Genomic DNA, 21,461 nt, shown 5'->3' with positions numbered 1-21,461 from the left:
GCGGCAGCCGTGGTTATGGCGCTCGGCTGCTGACCCGAAGGTAGCGGGATCGAATCCCGGCCGCGGCGGCTGCATTTTCGATGGAGGCGAAAATGTTTGAGGCCCGTGTACTTAGATTTAGGTGCACGTTAAAGAACCCCAGGTGGTCGAAATTTCCGGAGCCCTCCACTACGGCGTCTCTCATAATCATATCGTGGTTTTGGGACGTTAAACCCCAGATACTACTACTACTACTACTACTACGTATGTGGCAGTGAGCATCAAGCACGAGATGAGAACCACAAACTCGACGACGGTCCGGACGCCGGCGGCCTAAATAGCGGAGCAAGCGGCGATTGCGTTGGCCTTGCAGGACAACAGGAGGTCCACGATTTACAGCGAATCAAGATCAACAGTGAGAGAATTTGCCGAGGGCACCATCTCGGAACCGGCCTTGTGGAACCTTCGGGACTAGAACGTCGAGCCACACAGACTTCTGGTTCCCAGCTCAAGTGGCACAAATCGAGGGAGCCCCGCCCAATCTAAATGAGTCGGCCCACATAGCTGCGCGCGGACTGTAGACCACATAGCTACCGGAGGGCACGGCGCTGAAGTTTGGAGAATCTAAACCCTCCCAGCTCGTATAACGAAGTCACACGAAACATTTTTACCTGGGGCGGAGATAGTTTCCTCCACCACACAGAAAATTAAGCAGACCACAGGCTCTGACACTCAGGCGACTTCAGATCGGGGCGTACCCTCACCCCGCGCTATTACACCAAGGTTTATTGCGCCAGACGATTGCACCACATTACAGCCAATTAATGCATGTTCATTATGCGCAGATATATCCAATCTAGAACATACGCTCTGGCGGTGCCCAGCGTTACGCGGCGGCGAAGACATCACGCCGTCCAGATGGGAGGCTGCTATTATTAGCTCCGGACTCCAAGAACAGCTCTGGGCCGTCCAACAGGCCGGTGACGCAGCAGAGAGACTTGGTCTTTCTGTTCTGACGTGGGAGCGGCCCGCAACGTGCTAGAAGGCGTTCCGAGGGACCATAATAAAGTTTATCCCTCCATCTATAAATATATCCCCTTCCCAACATCTTTAAGATGTTTGCTTATAATTTCTATTATTGTGATGCAAACTCAATTTCTCCATTTTACTAAGTCGTAAGCAACATTGTTGATACTGTGTACTCTAGGTACACCCTCATTATTTTACTTTTGTCCTCAACATTGGAAATCAAAGTAAACTCATATGGAATGCAAATATTTAAATAGTAGGAATGACGCAAACAGTCAAAGATAAGAATAAAGCAGAGAACGTATTTTTGCAGCCTGATACAAAAAACATATTGCAGAAAAGAACTCCTTGAATCCTCTTAATGAGTAATACCGTGCCGTACGCCGATCCCTGGTGTGTGAAAGCCGCGAGACGAAAAGAAACCCCATTCTGCAGACTTCGTAACGAAGCACCACGCAAGAGAAACATCTATAAGGACACTATTGCGCCGTCAGAATGTCGACAAAAGACGCCGCAAGCATTCGAGCATGCAGCACGGTACAGTGGATACGAGCAAGTGTCATGGCACCGACACAACTACAAAAATCACACCATCTCCCGCTAAACGGGACCTGAGGCGATGCGAAGCAGAGTTTCGGCATGTAGAGCCAGCGTTTCAGAGGGGGAGTGGAGAGGGGGATGGGAAGTGGGGAGGGGAAAATGGGAGAGGTGAGGGGAGAGGGAGAGGGGAAATTGGGAGTGGAGAGGGGATGGGAGAGGGGAAGTGTAGAGGGGGAGGTGGTTGTGGAGAGGGCTTGCGCATGCGCAGTAAGTGTGGTCACGCCGCACACCACCACCACCCCCACCGGAGTGCACTCCGCTATAAGATGCTTCACATCTAAAAGAAAGAAAGTATCGAGACAAAAGGTCGGCTGCGAGTAGGCGTTTGGACGCTTGTTTCTTTCGCGATAGCGCGAGCGCCACTTCGTGACTCTGCTCCATCAATAGAACGCACTGTCCTGGTCGCCTCCCCGGGCTGGAGTACTCTGGCGGAAAGATAAAAGAATGTCACTGTCTTTAGTTTTATCCAGGTGGCTTAGTGGCAGAAGTATGAGCTTGAGAAGCGGAATTCAGTCAACGTGTGCTGCTTGACACGGCAGTGTTGCTATAGGAGTACCTTGTTTCTTAAGATGCACGATACAATATTGAAAGTATCACAAATACCGATACGCTCGGTATTTCCGATACTTTCTTGCGAGACGTATCGCGATACAGATACAAGATGCACAAAGAGTACCTCAGATAGTATCTAAAATACATGTATCTTCGATACTGCCCAGCACTGGATATAGCAATATTTTACGATAAAATTAGTATCATCCTTGTGCTTCCATCGGTGCCGTCCTCCGTCGCATGTGCGTAACGGCAATGACTAGGCTTTAAGAGCGACTGGTCCTTCCTGGCAAAAGGCGCCCTATTCGGGATTGTCGGCAGCGTTTTCTTCTTCTTGGCACCTATTGAAGGCTTTGAAAAGTGCTCCAGCTCTTCTCCTTCTTCTGAGCTCATTTTATGCCATGCCGTTTCGGATCACTTCTTCTTCAAGGAATAGATCGGTGCCCAATGTCTTCATTTCACATATCTTTTATTTCAAATATACCGTCTTGGAGCGAAAGAAGGACATGATACTGTAGCGTTAAACTCGAAAAGAAATGCTAAGAGGCAAAAATAAGTAGTAAAGTCGGCCTCTTACTCTTTATATTCGAGTTTTTCCCTACAACGTCATGTCCTTCAGTACGTGCTAACTCGCCCTAGAAAAAGTAATCGTGGAATGTAAACACGATAGCAAAGCAAAAAAGGCACAAATGAAACAGATTGCATGACACCATGCTGGCTGTTTTGGTCACGATCGTTGAGGCAGCGCTGGTTTAATGAATGTGGCTCAGTTTGATTGAAACAGGTGTAACATTTCGCTCACCTTTGATTAGAAACTTCCTTTTTGAGTTCACGTTGTAATCACGAATTGCCCCATATTGATCCCAACTGTTTTAGAAGTTAAAAATACTTAGGCGCGGTTTACACTCCCGTGAAATTTATCACAGTTTCGGTTTGTGAATTTGACTCTTTGTGGGAAAAAAACGCCACATATACGCACCAAGTACAGAAACCGTGACATGCGCAAGACGCAAAGATACATCAGGGCAGTGTAAAAATTACACATAATCAAGATTGGCAAATGTTACTAAATTTCTTCTCAGGAAGAGCGACTGATGGGTTCACTGATACAAGTGTTGTCTCTAATCGTTATATTGTAAGCCTCAGCGATTTCGCTTGTCAATTGGTTCGTATGTTTAAAAATGTCGTCGGTTTTGTGAATAATGGGCGACAACCACATGACCTGCAACGTTGCGGTAGATGGAGTTTTTAAACCCCCTGAAGTTATAGCTGAATCGCACATTCACACATCGTTTAGTTCGAATCGAACATTCACACACCGCAAGACAATGGAATCACATACACAGCCTGTTTAACACATGCGATATACCTGTTCTCATGATTAACACTCTACTTTCCATTTACTTGCTTATCCGTTAGCGCATTGTCAATAATCGGGCAGACGCGACCTATTTTATGTTTCGCAATAAAACCGAACATTGACGACATAGCTAGAGCCCATGTTCATCAGCCTATGCGCCAATCTCGGCACATAAGCAAAAACTGCGCCTTTTCTTTTTTCATCAGAACCAGTTTTACCACCCTTACCATTTATGTGCTTGACGTTACTAACAATGCGTTCACACACAGGTGAAATTACTGCATCAGGGTAACCAGCGTCCATTAAGCGATTAACCTTGTCATGAAAAGTGGGTCGAGCATGTGCAAAGACGATTTCTTCAGTGACGCAATGTTCCTCTTAACAATCTTAGATTGACCGGACTTCTAGTTTCAGCCGGGCTTAACAGAACTTATCAGCAACGTTTATTCAGAAACCTTTTTAAGAATTCACAACTTGTCAAATGTTGCACCGGGAACTCCGTGCTGTAGATGAATTTAGTGTTGATCTACATATGGAGCTCCATTCCGATTTCGAAACGGCGTTTATTCTTGTTGGTACTGTCACTATTGTGCACCAGCTTTGTGCGCGAACATTCACTTTTTGTAGCTAGGAACCTCACGCGACTTCGTACGGCCGACAGCGATGGCGGTTTCCGCCAAGAGCTCGACGTAGTTCTCGATCTTGCGATCGTTTGCATCCAGATCTGGCAGTTTGGGAAGCGCCTCGCAAGCTTGGGATCCCTCGGTGTAATTGCCGCACACCATACTCTGCGATCGTCGGTACACACCGAAGAGCGAGTCGAGGGCTTGTTGCCTTGAGCTGCTGCTTTCGCATGGTGTCAGTGACTGGTTGGCACAGCTCACCATGTCATAGAACGAGCTGCATGTTCGCACACAGAAAAGTCACATGTGTTATCTATAAAATGAATAGAACAAATATTAGTTTCACCTAATTATATTAATTACAAAGTCTATGTTAATGCCCAGTTCCTCAACAGGTTTGGAGGTCATAATGTTCACAAACATGATGTACACTTTGATAATTTCAACTGAGAACCGAATTCCGTGGCATATAAGCAGTTTCGTGTCGTATTCAAGCGAACCACACGAAACGACTCCTCGAAATTATGTAGCCTGCAGTCACAACACGTTAACATATTTTGAAATGCATTGATGCTTTTCTTTTGTGTAATGGTTATACGTACATTATTAGATACACCGGGCTCAGGCGCAATTTTGACAACCTGCGAGTTTAAATGTCTACCGAAAATTCATGGAGGAGTTAAAATTTGGGCGTGGATGCCTCGGAATGTCTTCAATTTATTCAATAATGCGTTTCCTTTAACCATGATTCTTGTCTGCAGCAAACCATGCCAACTGGCGGACCTAGCACCTTTAAAGAGCCCTGATAATATACTTTGGAGTAATTCTTCGTCGGCGTACCTTTATAAAACATCCAATTAGAGTTAATTGTTTTTCTCGTGATGCACACAGTAACCGTCAAAAGAGTTGGAACATTCATATTTTAACCAAAAGGGTAATGTGGGATGTAAGATTGACGTAATCATAATTAGTACGGTTGATAAACATGAATCGCAGAAAGTAATTTAAGTAAAACAAAACAAAGAACTTTATTAGCAGCCGTTTTATGTTTACATGTCGTTTCCTGCCTAAAAGACCATATTTAGATGCTTTAGATGCCTATTTAAAAGAATTCATTGAAGCATAATTTTTTTCGGGGTCCGTAGACCACGCAGAAGAATACACCACAATTTTCATAATGTGCATGGTTGAGCGATAGTGATAGATAAAGTGTGAGCATTGCTTATGCGCTTAATCTTCTCATATGCATGTACAGTGGCGTCCACCCTTAGGGTGCGCTCTGCGGAGCGCCAGTGCATACGGCGTGGCCGCGCATCAAAACGAAGCGGCGCAGGCGCACAAGAGCCCGCCGCTCTTGCTGTACCACGCCCAAGCAAGACCGACGCCTGGCTACTACGGAGCGGCGCGTTCGAGTGATAAAGCAGACGTCGCAAAGTATCTCCCGTGCGTCCGTGTGCGCATGCACCGCTACGCTTCGATGCGCGGCCGCGTCGGATGCACTGGCGCTCTGCGGAGCGCCGCCACGCTGAGCCGAGTTCACTATAACAGTGGACGGCACTCTACACACTCATCATCACTGCTTGGGTTTCGGTTGTGGGGCTCATACTCGACACAATAAAGGAGTGTCTTGAGCGTCCTAAACATTGCCTCAGAAGTTCTGGAGAGTTCTGTCCGGTCCCTGAATCCTCTCACGCTAACCGACCATCTCCAGCTTCACCTGGAACACATCCCTAGAGCTCCGTTCGGGACGCCGTTTACACCGCCTGCGTTCGGCGATGTCGCAAGACGAGCAGCCCAACACGGCAGCAACCTCAATGCTCGCCCTGGCGGCAACCCCTTCTTGGATGGTCACCAGGCCTCAAAAGAATACACCGATGTTCGCTGGGCTTCGTGGTGAGGACGTTGAAGACTGGCTGGAGGAGTATGGCCCCAAAGTGCCATGAACCACTGGGATGAGCCTGCGAAACTCACCCACGTTACGTTTTACCCCACAGGCGTCGGAGACATGGTTCTTCAACCATGCGAAGGATTTCCCGAATTGGACCTCTTTTACGCTTCAGCTAGGACAGATATTTGCCAACTCGTCTGTGCGCTCAGATATCGCGAAGAAGAGGCTTGCTGGGCGTGTTCAACACATAGCCGAGCCATACACTTCTTACATAGAAAAATTCCGCTACCTCCGCCGCCGCGTCGACAGCTCAATGGCGGAGAACGACCATGTGCGCCACCTGCTCAAAGATATTGGGACTGCCGCTTTCAATGAGCTCGTAGTGCAGAACCCCACGACCGTGGCCGGTATTGTCGCTACCTGTGAGCGCCTCGATGAGCTTCAGAGCACACGCTTGCAACCAGACATGTCGGACCTGAGGCCAATCAACGACATAGAGCTGCGTGAACTGATGCGCTCGATCATCCTTGAGGAACTCCATGCACCAGCTTCGCCGTGCCGTCTTGAGGTTCGTACGACGCCACCTGGTGCCAATCTACGTGACGTCGTGAGAGACGAACTGGCGTCCTTGACCGGCATGCAAGTCCCGAGCCCGCATCCCGTGCAAACGCCACCTTATGCTCAGATTGCTGCTATGACACCACCGCCCATGCTGACACCACTACAGGCGCCTGGAGTACACGGTTCGCTCAACTCCCTCACACCACAAGCACCGGTCCTGCCTTACAACGCCTGGCGCACTCCTCGGCCGATTTACTTCTATTGCGGCATCCGTGGCCATATTTCAAGATTTTTCCGGCGCCGTCAGCAAGACAAAAGACGAGTCTACGAAGACTTTCAACGGGAGGAGTTTTACACCATTGGACCACAATATCACCGCCCATACCAGAACAGCCCACATCGATCACAGTCTCCGCAGAACTTCGGCGCAGTTGTTAGTTCCCGATTCCCGCGTCGTCGCTAGTCTTCACCGATGCGGCGCTCCTCTTCCCCACTTCGACCTGCTACTTCGACTCCTGATCATCGACTGGAAAACTAAGTAGTGCAGCTTCGGGAGGGAAAGCTGCATCTTCCGCACTACCTGAAGCTCCTCCGGAGCGCCCGTCAAATATATTGTTGGTGTATGTTGAAGGTGTACGGACTGAGTCACTGGTGGACACAGGTGCATCGCTTTCCATCATTAGTGCGTACTTGTGTTCCCGCTTAGAGAAAAGTGAAGACGCCATACTATGGCCCTCCCCTTCGCTGCGCTGACGGAGTTCTTATTCAGCCTTCCAGTGCTTCTACAGTGCGGGTTTTCATTGATGGCATCCTTCATCATATTCAGTTTATGTTTCCCTATCAAAGATGGCGGCGCCGTCTACCACGTTTATTCCTCCTCTTTGTGCTGCCCACGTGCGACTTCCTTTCTTCAGCATCAGTTTTCATGTCTTGTCGTAAGCGAGTCATTCATATGGCAGACACAGAGTTTTCCTCCGAAGTCGTTCCTCACAGCTTGCGTTACGTCGCAGCCGCTGATTGCTATATTTCGCCGGGAGAAGAGAATATTTTACGCTGGCTCCTGATACCATTGATAATGGGGCCGTGTTCATTGCACCATCTGGTCGCTGCAAACCGGCGGGGCTTACTATCGCACCCGGTCTTGTGCGGTTTAACAACGGTAGAGCGTTGGTCGCCGCACTTAACCCCATCTCCTCGCCAGTGACGCTGCCCCAGGGCACTGCTGCGAGTTGCTTCGCTGACACCGAGCCTTTTCCGCTGGTTTCCATTCGCGCAGAATCACAACCTTTGTCTGCCTCAATTGATCCTAAGGCTGCGAGCGCTGCTTTAAATGCTACCATCAATCCCCACCTGATGAAAAAACAGGTCAGAACAGGAAGATGAAAGAAAGGGAAAGTTAACCAAGTAGGCTGAACAAACTGCGTCTCATAGAGCGGCTATTCTCACGCACAAATCTGTAGCTCACATCCAGCAAAACATTTTCCATTGGTTGCAAAGGCTGCTCTGTAGCTGAACCAGAAGGGCAGTTCTGATGTCATTTCTTGAAGGTTTTCTTCGAATGTTCGTGGATTACGTAGTTTTCATTGCCACTTGATACAGATTTTTTGATGTGTTGGCGGCCCCGTCTTGCTCCACTAGTATTTCTTCAAGTGTTCCGAAAACTAGCGCTTAAGTCAGGGGTCTCAAGCAGCCCACCAGCCTTTCTCTAGAGGCTTGGCCCGCACATGAATGTCCTCGTCCCATACTTTTTTTACTTCCTTAATTAGTCTTTCCGGGAGCTACACAGGCATGATTGGTCTCGAGCATTGTTTTCATGAGGTCACCATGTATTGACACACAACCGTGGAACAAAAACTCTATATTTCCGAATCGGCGTCCAGATTGCAGTCAGAAGTGACCCCATCAGAAGTGACTCATATGTGAAATATTGGAAATGTTTCCTTTCAAATGACAACATTAGCTGACAACTGCGGGCGACTTTAGGTTGCCTCGTCTATACTATAGTGTACTAGAATAATTTCCTAGTGACGCGTTCAGCATAGAGGGACAATAGGCCCGTTGAAGCAAACGCCAGGAGACGCCATTGGTGGCGTTGCTACACTTTTTTCTAGTCGCTGAGCCAGTTCGCACCGGTTTGGGCCTATTAGACGGGCTTCGCGGCTGCTTGCCTCGTGTGTGTGCCCTGCGACGCTACGTTCAACGTGGTAGTTCTTGTGAAAAAAAAATGGTGAAGGACGTTTTTTTTTAGAAGACGGCAGTCTTTCTTGGGACACTTGAACGCAGAAACTTTGGTCTGTCTGTCTGTCTGTCTGTCTGTCTGTCACACGACAACGATTGAGCCACCCGGCCAAAGTTTCAGCACTTTCTGAACGCCCCGCCATCTTGAACTGGTAGCTGCGTTCATACTTGTGAACATTGTCGATCAAAAAGCAAATATTACGCATATCTGAGGCGCAATATCAATACGTAAGTATTAGGTCGTGTTTTCCTTTACTAGAAAATACATATATACATAATTCTAAAGAACCTAGTGTTTCTTAGGCTGCGCTTAAAATGCGTCGCTATTCACGAAAAAGTCCTCTGCCGATGATATGGTGCTGCCACCTGGCAGTGGCCCTGGGAACAGCATCACGGTTGGCCGCGTATGAAACCAGGACTCATGTAGTACGGCCGGCAGAAGACTATCGTCTATCGACGAAATTTGCATCGAAGCACGCAGATACGCGGACAATTTTTTCTCGGACGCTCTCATGTAGGATGCTTCCATGTAGCCTCATTGCACGCCGTGGAATGGGGTAAGGAAAAGCCGGAATAATTTTATTGAGCTGCGTTTCTGTAATCGTCAATAAAGTACGAAGTGTTCACCACCATCAATATGCGTCCGTCGATGTCGGTGTTTAATTGTACGCCTTCTGGCGTAGCAACGAAGCGTAGTCGTTGCTGCGCAGTTTTGTGTAGTTTGTGATAAGCACACGATATAAATGTGTTATATGTTGCACAATAGAAGCAAAACAGACAGATATACTTGTATGCTGGGTTAGTGCAAATAGATGATAAAATAAAATGCGGATACTGCTGGAGGCGATGTCCAGAACTGCAATGAATCCGCCGGCCTGCGGCATTTACGCTAGCAGACGACGTCGTCGATACTAGTATGTTGATGGGTTTTCACTGAACTTCTTTACACTATAATATATAGTAAATGCAGTCTGTTTGTGCAGCAATCAAAGAATACGTCGCTTAAGGAACACCTGCAAACGCTGACAAGGACAACGTTAAACTCAGCGGTGGAGACAGCTGGCTGGTCTACTAGAAAAAGGACGCAGTGGCGGTGCCTGGTGGCGTCTACACAAACGGGCACCCGCGCTTCTTCTCAGACGCGTCACTAGGAAATTATCCTAATACACTATAGTCTATACACTCATCAGCAGCAGCAGGCACCGTAGTGGACATTCTCTGGAGCGCCAACCTCGCCGATAGGGGTTGGGGGCGCGGGGTGATACTCGGTGTTCTTCGCTACGTTACTTCAAGTGCTAGTCGCAGTTATCCCGAGATGCACGCATGTAGTAGGTTCCGCTAACTTCACAGCCAGGCTGTATACGGTAAGAGCACTGATTATGTTTCATTTTGCGTCAACAAAAAAATAATGTGTCACACAAATTGGGGAAACACTACCACCCACTACACGTCCACTGAAATTGAAGAAGGGGATCCACGTGCGGCAAACATCAGTTAGGATCATGCGTAAAACACCAAGCGCCGGCGTCAAGCCTGTCGAAACGGCGCGTGTCGCGAAACAGAAAATGCAAGAAGAACACGCGGCTACCATGCTGCCCAAATGGGAAACTTCAGAGGAGAGTACGCGAAATTAAAAAGGGAATTTCTGTACAGAAATTTTGCAATAGGTTGCAGAGTGGGTGATAAGCTATCATTCGAAATTCGGTGTCACATCGGTGTCACTTGCAAAACAGCTTCCCTGGTCCCCCGCCTTCACAGAGTGGAGTGGCCCAGAACTTATCTGACGAGGCTGTTGTGCATCGTTGTTTAGAGTTAATACATCGCCTCCGGAACTTTCAATGCATTCTGTACTCACCAGCACGTGTAGAAGACTACTTGGTCGGTGGGCGCCTTGATTACAGCCTTCTGCACATCTTCTCGGAGTGTCTTCCAGCATGAGTTGAGCTTTTCGCCGGCCGTGTTCATGCAGCTCACGGTTTTTTCTAACGCAGCATGAGATGTGAAGTTAAGTATTAACGAAAAAACGGTAATTCGATCTGATCACTAACTGATTTATTTGTTCAGTCGTCCCTCTGTTGGTTGATCCGTTCACTCATTCATGCAGTCATACATTCATATGTTCACATTATGGGCATAAGCGCCACCGAGGCAGATGTCTGCCAAAGCGGTGTACAGTCATGCAAGATATAGATTCAATACAAATTGTACGTTGCCACAGATTAAGTTAAATTTGGCCTGACGAGATGAAGTGTTACTTGTTACGAAGAAAGGCTGCTTTGTGTGGTTGTCTATAGGATATCAGCGCCTCAACAGCGTCTATCAAAGAACTGCACACTTTTACAGTTCTGTGTTCTTGCTTCAAACGCTCAACTCGAAATTTCGCCGCCATCATTTCGACCCTAACCAAGCGTCTTCAAAACATTTCAGCCCTTTGTAACTTACGCGCGCAACACCGATACTCAGATCAACGCTTGTTTTTCGCTCTTCTGCTTACTGTACAGAACCCATCCGTGATACACAATCGACACAATTGTTGCGTGCGAAGCGGATGCATCTGAATCTGCGCTTATTTCTGCCACTGATAAACATGCTGATTAGTGCCGCGATCTCGCCAGGACCTTTACCTCAACTAACCAATAGCGCCAGAAGGCTACTCGCTGCGGTACCACTTATGCGCCCACTTTTCTTCTAGGAGCGCTTGTATGGCTGTCAGTTCTTGCATGGGCACCTGGTCTCTCAGCGAAACTACTACCGTAGTATTAATGCCATTACCACACCGTCAAATGCACGTCACCTGTCAATATGTCATTGAACCTGTCGCACCGTAGACGGACCTGCACCGTCGCGGAAGAGACATTGTAAAGGGGTACCCCTTCAAGGCCTACTACGATCTGATCTTGTAGTGACGCGCTGTTATGCCGCGGGGAGGCCGCCTTTCCGTTCTCACGTTCTCCAGAGCGTGGCTCAGGATCGCCGCTCGTACTCAGAATCCGTGGCCTACTTCGACGGTTGGTCGCAGCGGGGCGGAGAAATAAACATCTAAAGTCGGCACTGTGTGTGTAATGTGAAATGTCTCTCCTTCTCTCTCTTTCTCTCTTTTACTCGCTTATTCCCCTCCCCGTGTGTAGGGTAGCAAACTGGACGTATAGTCTAGTTAACCTCCCTACCTTTCCTACATTCTTTCTCTCTCTTTACATATTTAAATGGAATATAATGCAATTAGTTACACGGCCTTAGATATTCTCTCAAAGTCTGCGCCAGAGATTCCCAATCTGCCGCAACACGAATGGCTGAGGACCCATGTGTTCAATGGGGCCATGACACAGTCACTCAACAATTCGCGGTTTTCAGCGAAAAACAGAAGTACAGGGTCTATTAGAACTATACATACATGGAAAATGCACTTTACAAGAATATTTAAGTACGAAATAAGCCCCAGAACTCGTCGGATACACACAACTAGGCCCTCCAGTATGGTGTCCCTCATAATCATATCATCGTTAAGGGACGTAAAACCCCAACGATTATTATATTACCCCGCTCACCGCCGGCGACCGTCACTTCGGCATGACGTGTGTGACGTCATGGGCTTGATGGAGCGGAGCCATCGTCTTTCTCAGTTTTAGCCGCTGCAAGTCGTTCACTTTCAATGCTAAGCTAAGATAAGCTGAAATGAATCGAGTGCACGCGCAGCTGACCAGGAAACAAAATCGCTCGCCTGCCAGCAAGCAGCTTGTTACGTCACGGCTCGAGACTGCGCCAGTGTTCCCGACCCTCAGGCGACTGGCGTCTTTATAAAAAAAATCGATGTTAAGGTAAGTGCTCGACCAAATGCGCGAAAATTTCGCCAGCTTGTTTGTGAATGCACAAGGACTAACCCCGCAGAACCCAGATTATGAGCGAAAATTGGATGTGAAGGCTCTTTAAGGATTCTGGGAAAGGTGTGCGCGAAGTGTTAACGCTAACTCTTAATTGACAGCATACATTCACCGCAGGAGTACATGCAATAGAAGGAGAAGGGAGCACATGCTTTACGGGCTTTTCTGTCTCACCTCCCCATTTGGTCCTTGTCTTAATAATCAATAAAAGGCAATCCTTTCGTGCTAGATTTATTCCATCGCTGCAATGAAGCGTAGCTAAACGTTTTGACGCCGAGTTCAAGCCAAGGCGAGACCTTCTTTTTTTTTTAAGGTTAACGATTTGTTCGAGATACTGAGCTCCCCATCAGAATGTCGCAATTTACAACGCTGTTGATCGGCTCCGCTCCTATCCTAACTAAGGACCTAATCTTGTAATGAATGAATGAATGAATGAAATAAACTTTTAACTTTCGGAAACAGTGTTCTTGGCCTGCCACGTGTCGGCAAGGAGGTTGATGTGTGCGGTCATTTCGGGCTTGCTATGGCATCTGGGTGACGGGACAGGCACTGAAGTACTAGGCGTGCAAGTGTGTCGGGAACGGCGTACATCGAGCAGTTGTGTGGATGAAGGGTCGGGCGGATTCGATGTCGCAGGATACGGTGCGTGTACGTGTTACTTTGGAGTCTTCGGAATGCTGTAGTTTCTTCCTAGATAAACTTGGGGTGAGGTGGCGGGTACACCGTGCGAGCTAGGCGATGGTGTTGCTGTATGCCACTACATGTCTGTGGTATGGTCTCCACTTCTTCTGCACCACTGGTTAACCGCGGGCTGAGTGAGGCGGTGAGGGAGGCCCGGTAGTCGTGACCGCCGGTCGCGGCGTGAGCGGCTTCGTTCCCTCGAGCCCCTCGTACCCCGGCACCCACACTACGCATGTGTAAGGAAGCGGAGTGTTGCTCTTACGCAAAATTTTGAGTGCTTCGATGAAGATTCGATCTGACGTCTGATTGCGAATAGCGATTGGGAATCTGTGAAGGCAACGACTGCGTCCGTACTTGGTGTTGTGGCAAGGTGATTGCCGCTTCGTCCACCGCCTCGAAGATTCGCACTCTGACGGTGGCAAATGCCAGCTCCTTTCCTCCTGAATTGACCACACGTAAAGCGTAGGCATTTTTACCCGGGCATTTAGCCGCGCCGATGTAGCGAGCGTCTGGATTGTGCTGGTGTCTTCTGCGGATAATGTCGACTCGAGCGATCCGTAGTTTCCGGTGGTAATTTGGTTGCATATTACGCGGCACTTGGGCGATGCTCAGAGATTCTCGGAGGTATAGCGGTACCTTCACATTGCGGTCCGCTTCGCAGGTGTAAAAAAGAAAGAAACTAAACTGAAAAAAAAAAGCCTTTGTCCACTTTGCGGCATTCCGCAGAATTAACTTGCCTAATTTGATCATCAGCGAAAAAAAACGAAAACCACAAAAGAAATAATACCAAGCTGTCTAATCTCGGAACACTAATGAATTCTGCTTTACGAAACAGAGAGCAGTGCTCATGAGGTTATTCTGCTAAACGTTAAAAACAACCACACTCATGATCGTAATGACTGAAAAGTAACATTCCACATCGAGCCTTTCGGAAGAGAAGGCTCCTAATAGTTCAGCGAAAGATTGCTCAACTGACGTTCGTGTTCTTCCAAAGTCTCGTTGCAGGCGTGTTCCACGTTTCGCTTAAAACCATCGGCAACTGGCAATGCGATGGCCTTGGTCAAACCTTCCATGCAGTCGTCGACGAACTTTGCACCGCACGTGATCTGCTTATTCTGCTCCCTGCAATTGTGAAAAAAACGTGTTTACGGCCACATGGCGTTATACTTTGCACGTGAACGTCTACCGCGCAGTACTCGTATTTAAGCGAATTGTGTAACTGCGCCAACGTGACAGTACTTCAATGACGGCTACCGACAAGGGGATGAATTGCTCCAACTTTTTTTTTAACTTTTTTTGCGAACCTGCTCTCGTTTCGTTGACCATGGCTGCTACTACTGCCGCTACACCCCCCGCCTCCCTATTGCCAGCTGAGTGTGCACCCCTGATTGATGATTTATTCATGAATTCACCACCTAGGATACATGCAGGCGCGCACTGCACCATGACACTAAATAGCTCCGACAGCGCAGCGGGGCAGTGTCAGCACTGCTATGCGCCGTGGCGACCGACCTACAACACACAGTGTAATGTAATAGGAAGTCGCGCTGTGCTGGCACAGGCGGAACTCTGGACACTGATGTAGATGACGAAGGACCGCGACAGTGGAGAGGCAAGTGTTTAAACTCTTAGCGCATGACAGCTATTGCTGCGGTGTTTGCTCTTAGGAACGTATCGGTGGTTGTTTAAATTGGCGCATATGCCGCGAATGCTTACTCGCATGATCTTTTCATCTCGTCTCCAGATGACTCCAGCTGTGTCTTCTTCGCGTAAGGCAGGAAGTCGTCGCCGCAAGCCCGAAGAGTGTCCAGCTTGCACCCGGCCTTCAACTGCGCTCGACAAGAACCTGCGAGCGAGTGACGTGCACGAGTGTAAGTGACTGCTGTTCTTCGGAACAACTCCACGAGTGCCGCATGTCGGCAAGCAATTTACGGGCCGACGCTTTGCCGAATTATGACTGCGCCTTTCTTGTCTTGGCAAGTTGCTAGTCGAAAAGAAATCATGGAACAAATGCGCGATTCAGTACTCGCCAAGACCGGTTGGCTGATCGGAGACGTCTTAGAAGAGGGCTGGGAATCCGTCTCTTTCTTTAACGCCACCTTCGTCTATCTTAAAGGGGTACTGACATGTTTTTTTCGAAGGTGAGTTTACTCCGCCATACAAATCTACTGTATGCAGAAATTGGCGCTGAGCAAGTGTGAAGCTCAGCAAATGCTGATAAGGTATTTTAATTTGATATTGAGGTCAATTTTCCATGGCGCACCTACTGACATCGACACTAGCTTGCCGTCAGGCTACAGTTTAAATTCTGGTGACTTCACGCAGCTGTCTGGCTAGTTGTGATGACGTAGTTACCAAAACTTCCAAGATGGCCGCTTGAGCGTATAAAAGCTTTCAAAATGGCCGCTTGTGCGTCACCTACGGAGCGACGGTGTGGAGCGGCAGTGGAAACGTCACTATATATTGTGCGAGCACGTGACGAGAAGCTCACACCATTTTGTGACGTCAGGGTACAGTAGGAACCGAAACTAGCTTTTAAAAACATACTGTAACTACGTTTTCAGGGCGCACTCGCGCTTAGCACTACCTTTTCTAGGCTCTTGAGGGCTTCCACCTTTCATTTGACGCAAAAAAAAGAACTGAAAATATTCGTGTCAGTACCCCTTTAATACCGTAATATCGCAGGTAAAGCGCAACAAACGTAGCATAGAAATTTCCGCAGATGCCACGCATTGTGGGAATCGGTTTCATGCGTAGCAGCCAGTGAGTAGCTGTCTATGCTGCAATATTTGGCTTAGAGTCAAGCGTTACGAGGTGGAGCGACGCGTTTTTGTAAACGGTAATAATAACAATAATAATAACAATAATAATAATAATAATAATATTAATATTATTATTATTATTATTATTATTATTATTATTATTATTATTATTATTATTATTATTAACTGGGGTTTGACGTCCCAAAACCAAGATATGATTATGAGAGACGCCGTAGTGGAGGGCTCCGGAAATTTTGGCCACCTGGGGTTCTTTAACGTGCACCTAAATATAAGTACACGGGCCTCAAACATTTTCGCCTCCATCGAAAATGCAGCCGCCACGGCCGGGATTCGATCCGGCGACCTTCGGGTGTTTTTGTAAATGGAGAAGGTGTGTGCACAGTGTGCGCTTACCAGGCACGCTAATTACACTGACGTTTAAAGGGAAACTTACGGTCTGACGTAACGTCAGCACTCATGTCAGAGCACAGCCGTGAATTTTGTTGAAACGAAGCGCCCGCTACGGTGCGATTCACATTTCGCATGCGATGAAGATCATACTCAGCATTCGTTAGTGTATTGTACCGGGGTCGAGCAACGCTTGACTATAGCTTGCTGAGTCATAGGAGTACATCTTCAATATTTCTTCGAGTGTTATAAAATCGGATAAAACCCTGGAAGCGAAATTGACGCTAAGCCTACAAGACGTCGGTATGATAGGAGTACATAAGCATTCTTTATTACCATGTTGTAAAATTAGATAGCCAGCACTGCAACTACAACTGACGTTGAACCGACAAGACTCTTGCGCGCAGGGTCTTTTTTCCAAAGTAGTTTGAAGGCATGGTGTGGCTCTGTGGTGGAATATTTGACTGCCACGAATAATGCTTTTGTTCGATTCCTGCTGGAATCCTTATTATTCTTTGTGTTCTTCGGGCCAACGTGGCTGATGATGCATATGCTTGACGCTCTCTCGTTTAAATTACCAATGTCTGTTCTCGCCGTTGCTGGGCAAATACAAACTGTGAACAACGTGTGGCGCATACCACCAAACCGAGGCCCGTGGTATACTAGCATGTGCCACATGTGACTGGGGGAAAGGGTTTCATGACGTACACACCAGGATTTTCGGGCTATTCATGTCATGACCATGTTCTTCATACCATAATGCCCTCCTATGCCAATTATTGGTCACTGCCAAGTTGAAAAAGCGACCACAAGAGCGCCCAGACGTAGGCTCTTAGATAGATAGATAGATAGATAGATAGATAGATAGATAGATAGATAGATAGATAGATAGATAGATAGATAGATAGATAGATAGATAGATAGATAGATAGATAGATAGATAGATAGATAGATAGATAGATAGATAGAGACAGACAGACAGACAGACAGACAGACAGACAGACAGACAGACAGATAGATAGATAGATAGATAGATAGATAGATAGATAGATAGATAGATAGATAGATAGATAGATAGATAGATAGATAGATAGATAGATAGATAGATAGATAGATAGATAGATAGATAGACAGACAGACAGACAGACAGACAGACAGACAGACAGACAGACAGACAGACAGACAGACAGACAGACAGATAGATAGATAGATAGATAGATAGATAGATAGATAGATAGATAGATAGATAGATAGATAGATATGGAAATAACGAACGGGCGTACGTCAAACAACGCGAATAACGTAACTAGTGGGTCGTTTAAAGAGTCCAACCCATTACAAAGGCCCCAGCTATAATTCGTCATCGTCATCAGCCGTCGCACCAACAAAGTACACGTAGTGCCTTACAGATGTGCAGCTGGTACCTCGCTTCTCCACAGAATGACGAATAATGGCGCAGTGGATGCTTCCCAACTTCACAACAATTATCATTTATGGCCTAGTGGGTACCTTGCTAGTGTACTTGTATTAGTAGCCCCAAGAGAGTTTACAACGGGCTCTAGAAATGCCGCTCTTCCAGCTTTCGCTGTGACTGTGCTGCGCTTTCCGCGCAGGTTGGCGTTTTCTTTTTCTTTCCTCCTTTCTTTCTTTCTTTTTCTCCTTTCCAGTTTTTTCTGTTTTTTTTCTATTTTTATTTCTAGTGATTTCTATTTCTCGTCCTATTCTTTTCTCTTTCTTTCTCTCTATTTTGATTTCTCGCTTGCTTGCTCGTTTTTTGTATTTTTACACGTCGTTTTGCCTGCTTTACGCCAAGCTACGACAGCCCGGGCCCCTAAAGTGCTCCACAGTTCATATCATCGTCGATGCGCTCGAAGAACAAGAGGAAGAAGACTTCTCGTTGGTGCGAGCGCGCGCTCAATATGCTACAAATGGCTATACTGTATGTGAATTTGCCAGCGTTACGCCAAGCTACATGAGAGGACGACAGCATACGACAGCCCGGGTCCCTAAAATGCTCCGCACTTAAAAAATGACGGCGTGCAGCTCGAGCAAAGGCAGACGATAGTAAGGTCCAGGAGGGTAGGAGCTACAAATATGCACGATAATATTACTCCTGATCATATTTTCCTGATCATATTACTCCTGAGCGATGCACCTCTTTAAAATCCTTATTTTTGATTTTATCAGAACATATCATTTTGCTATTTTATTGCGATAGGAATTATATGGACACTCTGCTGATTTTTGCCGCCGCCGTCATGCCCTGTATATATAAATAAAAGCCAGAAATAAAAATAGTTCAGAAAAAAAATGGTGAGTGCCAAACCGGAGATTCGAACATGCGACCCTTCGCTCCGCAGCGCGCTGCCTTAGACAATTACGCCATGCGTCATTCGTTCTCCAAGGTACTAACGGTAGAATGCAAACGCACGCGGCGTTGCGTGAAACGTACGGGACGCCACACGTGGCGAAATTAAAATTATGCGAAACGAGGGCCATGATGTATCGTTGTCCGCGCTGCATTTACGTCGTATCGCTGGCGACCCACGCTAGTTTTCAATTTTGGGGTTGTTGTTATTGTTGCCCTCCGAACATTGCTCATATCCAATGCAGGGGACTGGCTGAGTAGTGGGTGAATTGTAGCACTGCACCACTTATGGCCAGTGGGCCAGGGACAAGAAGAGGGTCCCGTGGCTCGTGGTGGCGCGAGCTAGTGGAAACGCTTTGGCTCTTGTAGGCTGATGTTACTGGAGGGAAGAAACGAGACGGCTGAACCAGAATCGCAGTATATATCTTACACTGTGACCACAATCCTGAGGCTAAAATTACAGCGCACGAAGAAAAGAAACGAACGACACAAGCGCTCACTAACAACTGCTTTGGAATGAATTGCTAGCTAGAAGAGCTAAAGTAAGGGCTAGTTGAAGTAACAACTGTGACAGCTCGCGCTCATCCTGTCTAAAACTGCGCGATCTTTTCGTGCGTGCTTCTTTGCGTTTGAACAGGGCGCAGCAAGTTTCTAGCTGTTTGCGGTTCTCCCTGTGACATTCCAATTTCTTACTATCGCACTCATTGCTTCGCCCTTGGGGCTAAACTGTGACTTTTTTCCGCACGCGAACAAGCATAACTTCTTAGATAACAAATATTTTTCATTAAAACTTGACACACTTCCATATCACAATAGTGGGTGTGCAATGGGCCTCGATAAGTAAATTCGTGCCAAAAGATTTAATATGGCCGCCTGTTATACGAAGGTGCTCCTAGTGTTAGTGTACAACTTTTTCGTTGCCTAATCACTGTTTTTAATAATTATCTGATGTTATTTGCTTCAATCGTTGCACTGGCCAAAGCTTCTTCGATGTACCTACAGAAAATTAGGTTTTTTTTATTTGGATTATTCGAATGAAGTGGTTTTTAGCTGAATTTGAGTTAAGAGTGTTCGTGTAACACCATTTTTCATGAAATGTTTCATTATTAAAAAGTAACAAAATAGATGGCTCGCTTTGTAATGCTTGCATGTGCCCAAAAAGGTGCGCTTTAACAAGCAGACTGATCATATCTAGTGCTTATCGATTTCTAATAAGTTTTTTCTGACACTTTGCGCTCAGCGGAGTTTCTGACTCGTCTTGGCTGACACCCGATTCCCGGCCTCTGGAATGGCGACCAGTGACGCTCGGTTTTCCAACCTTAGATGCACATGACCTTCTCGTCTGGCAACATGCCTCTTCCGTCACGACGGCCGGTCTGCGCAGTACTCGATATAAGCGTCAGTCTGTGACTGCTGGTTTGGGCTCGACACCGCCGGAAGGATGTCATGCTTACGGCCTTTGCTGTTTCAGGTTGGTAACTTGAATAATGTTTCTTTATAAGAAGTAGCAACCGTTGCTTCCTTGCGGTGTCGTGCCCATCAGAGCTTAGGAGTGTTTTGAAGCGACTCTTATCTTGTACGTACGTATGTGGTGCCATGCGTGAACTTTTGTTAATGTTAGCCGGTGATGTAGAATCAATTCCCGGTCCTATGAATAAGTTGGAGGCCGACGCATTCGCTCTTGCCCTTAGTGAAATACGTGACCTGAAGGAAAGTTACGAAGCCTTGCTCTCTAAACAAGCTACCGCCGAGATCGAAATTAAACAGCTAAAGCGCAAAGTAGAAACGCTTGAAAAAGCCAACGCTGTTCGCATTGCTGACGGGGCTGGTGCGGATGCTGACGCCCTTCGTGTCATGTCCGACAAAATGAAAGCGGTAGACAACGAAATTAAACGTTTAAGTACCAAGGTGAATTCGCAGGAAGAAATCAACGCTACTCAGTCTGTGACCGCCCCTTCTGGTTCGGTTGACGCTTTACGCGATGTGACGAACCAGCTGTCGAAGATTACGAATAGGTGCGACGATGCAGAAAATAGGTTACGTCGGTCTAATCTGCTTTTTTTTTTTTTAGCCATGAAGATGACCCCATTGAGAACTGGGCAGCCTCAGAAGATAAGATAGCGAAGTTTTGTTCAGACCACCCAGGCATTTCCATAACAAGTCAGCAATTACAGCGCGTGCACAGGTTGGGCAAATTTAACACGGATAGACGAAGGCCAATTATTGCAAAGTTTACATTTTTCAAGGACAAGCTGATTTTGTCAAATGCGCGCAAGCTTAAGGGAAGTAATTTTTACATACGCGAAGATTTTTCTACGAAAACGCGACTAGCTCGCCGAAAGCTCGAATACGCAAAAGCTCAAAACAAACCCTTTAAGCTATCCGTTGATAAATTTCGCATTGACACTCACACCTACGTTTTCGATCATTCTAGCAACGTAGTGGTGCTGTTGTCTACAAGATAGCTTGAGGATAACGCGCGCCCGCGTAAGCGGAGTCAGTTAAAGTCGCCATGTTTATCTTTGTCTCTGACT

The 21,461-nt window shown here is 47.0% G+C and overlaps 1 protein-coding gene across 1 annotated transcript in view; it reads right to left on the bottom strand.

The window, feature by feature from the left end:
* Nucleotides 1-4,082: 4,082 nt before the first annotated feature.
* LOC119375166 (uncharacterized) overlaps nt 4,083-21,461 on the bottom strand; it is a 34,595-nt gene continuing 17,216 nt past the window's right edge. The window contains exons 2-5 of the mRNA XM_037645358.2: nt 15,106-15,235; nt 14,366-14,511; nt 10,686-10,812; nt 4,083-4,420 (exon numbers count right to left, since the gene is read on the bottom strand). Of these exons, the coding sequence (XP_037501286.1) occupies nt 4,135-4,420; nt 10,686-10,812; nt 14,366-14,511; nt 15,106-15,235 (689 nt within the window). The 3' untranslated portion in view covers nt 4,083-4,134. The remainder of the gene's footprint in view (nt 4,421-10,685; nt 10,813-14,365; nt 14,512-15,105; nt 15,236-21,461) is intronic.

The sequence above is a fragment of the Rhipicephalus sanguineus genome, chromosome 11 (assembly GCF_013339695.2).
Source record: "Rhipicephalus sanguineus isolate Rsan-2018 chromosome 11, BIME_Rsan_1.4, whole genome shotgun sequence".
NCBI lineage: Eukaryota > Metazoa > Arthropoda > Arachnida > Ixodida > Ixodidae > Rhipicephalus > Rhipicephalus sanguineus.
Note: the sequence above shows the minus strand (reverse complement) of the source record. Positions and strands in the feature narration are given on the sequence as shown.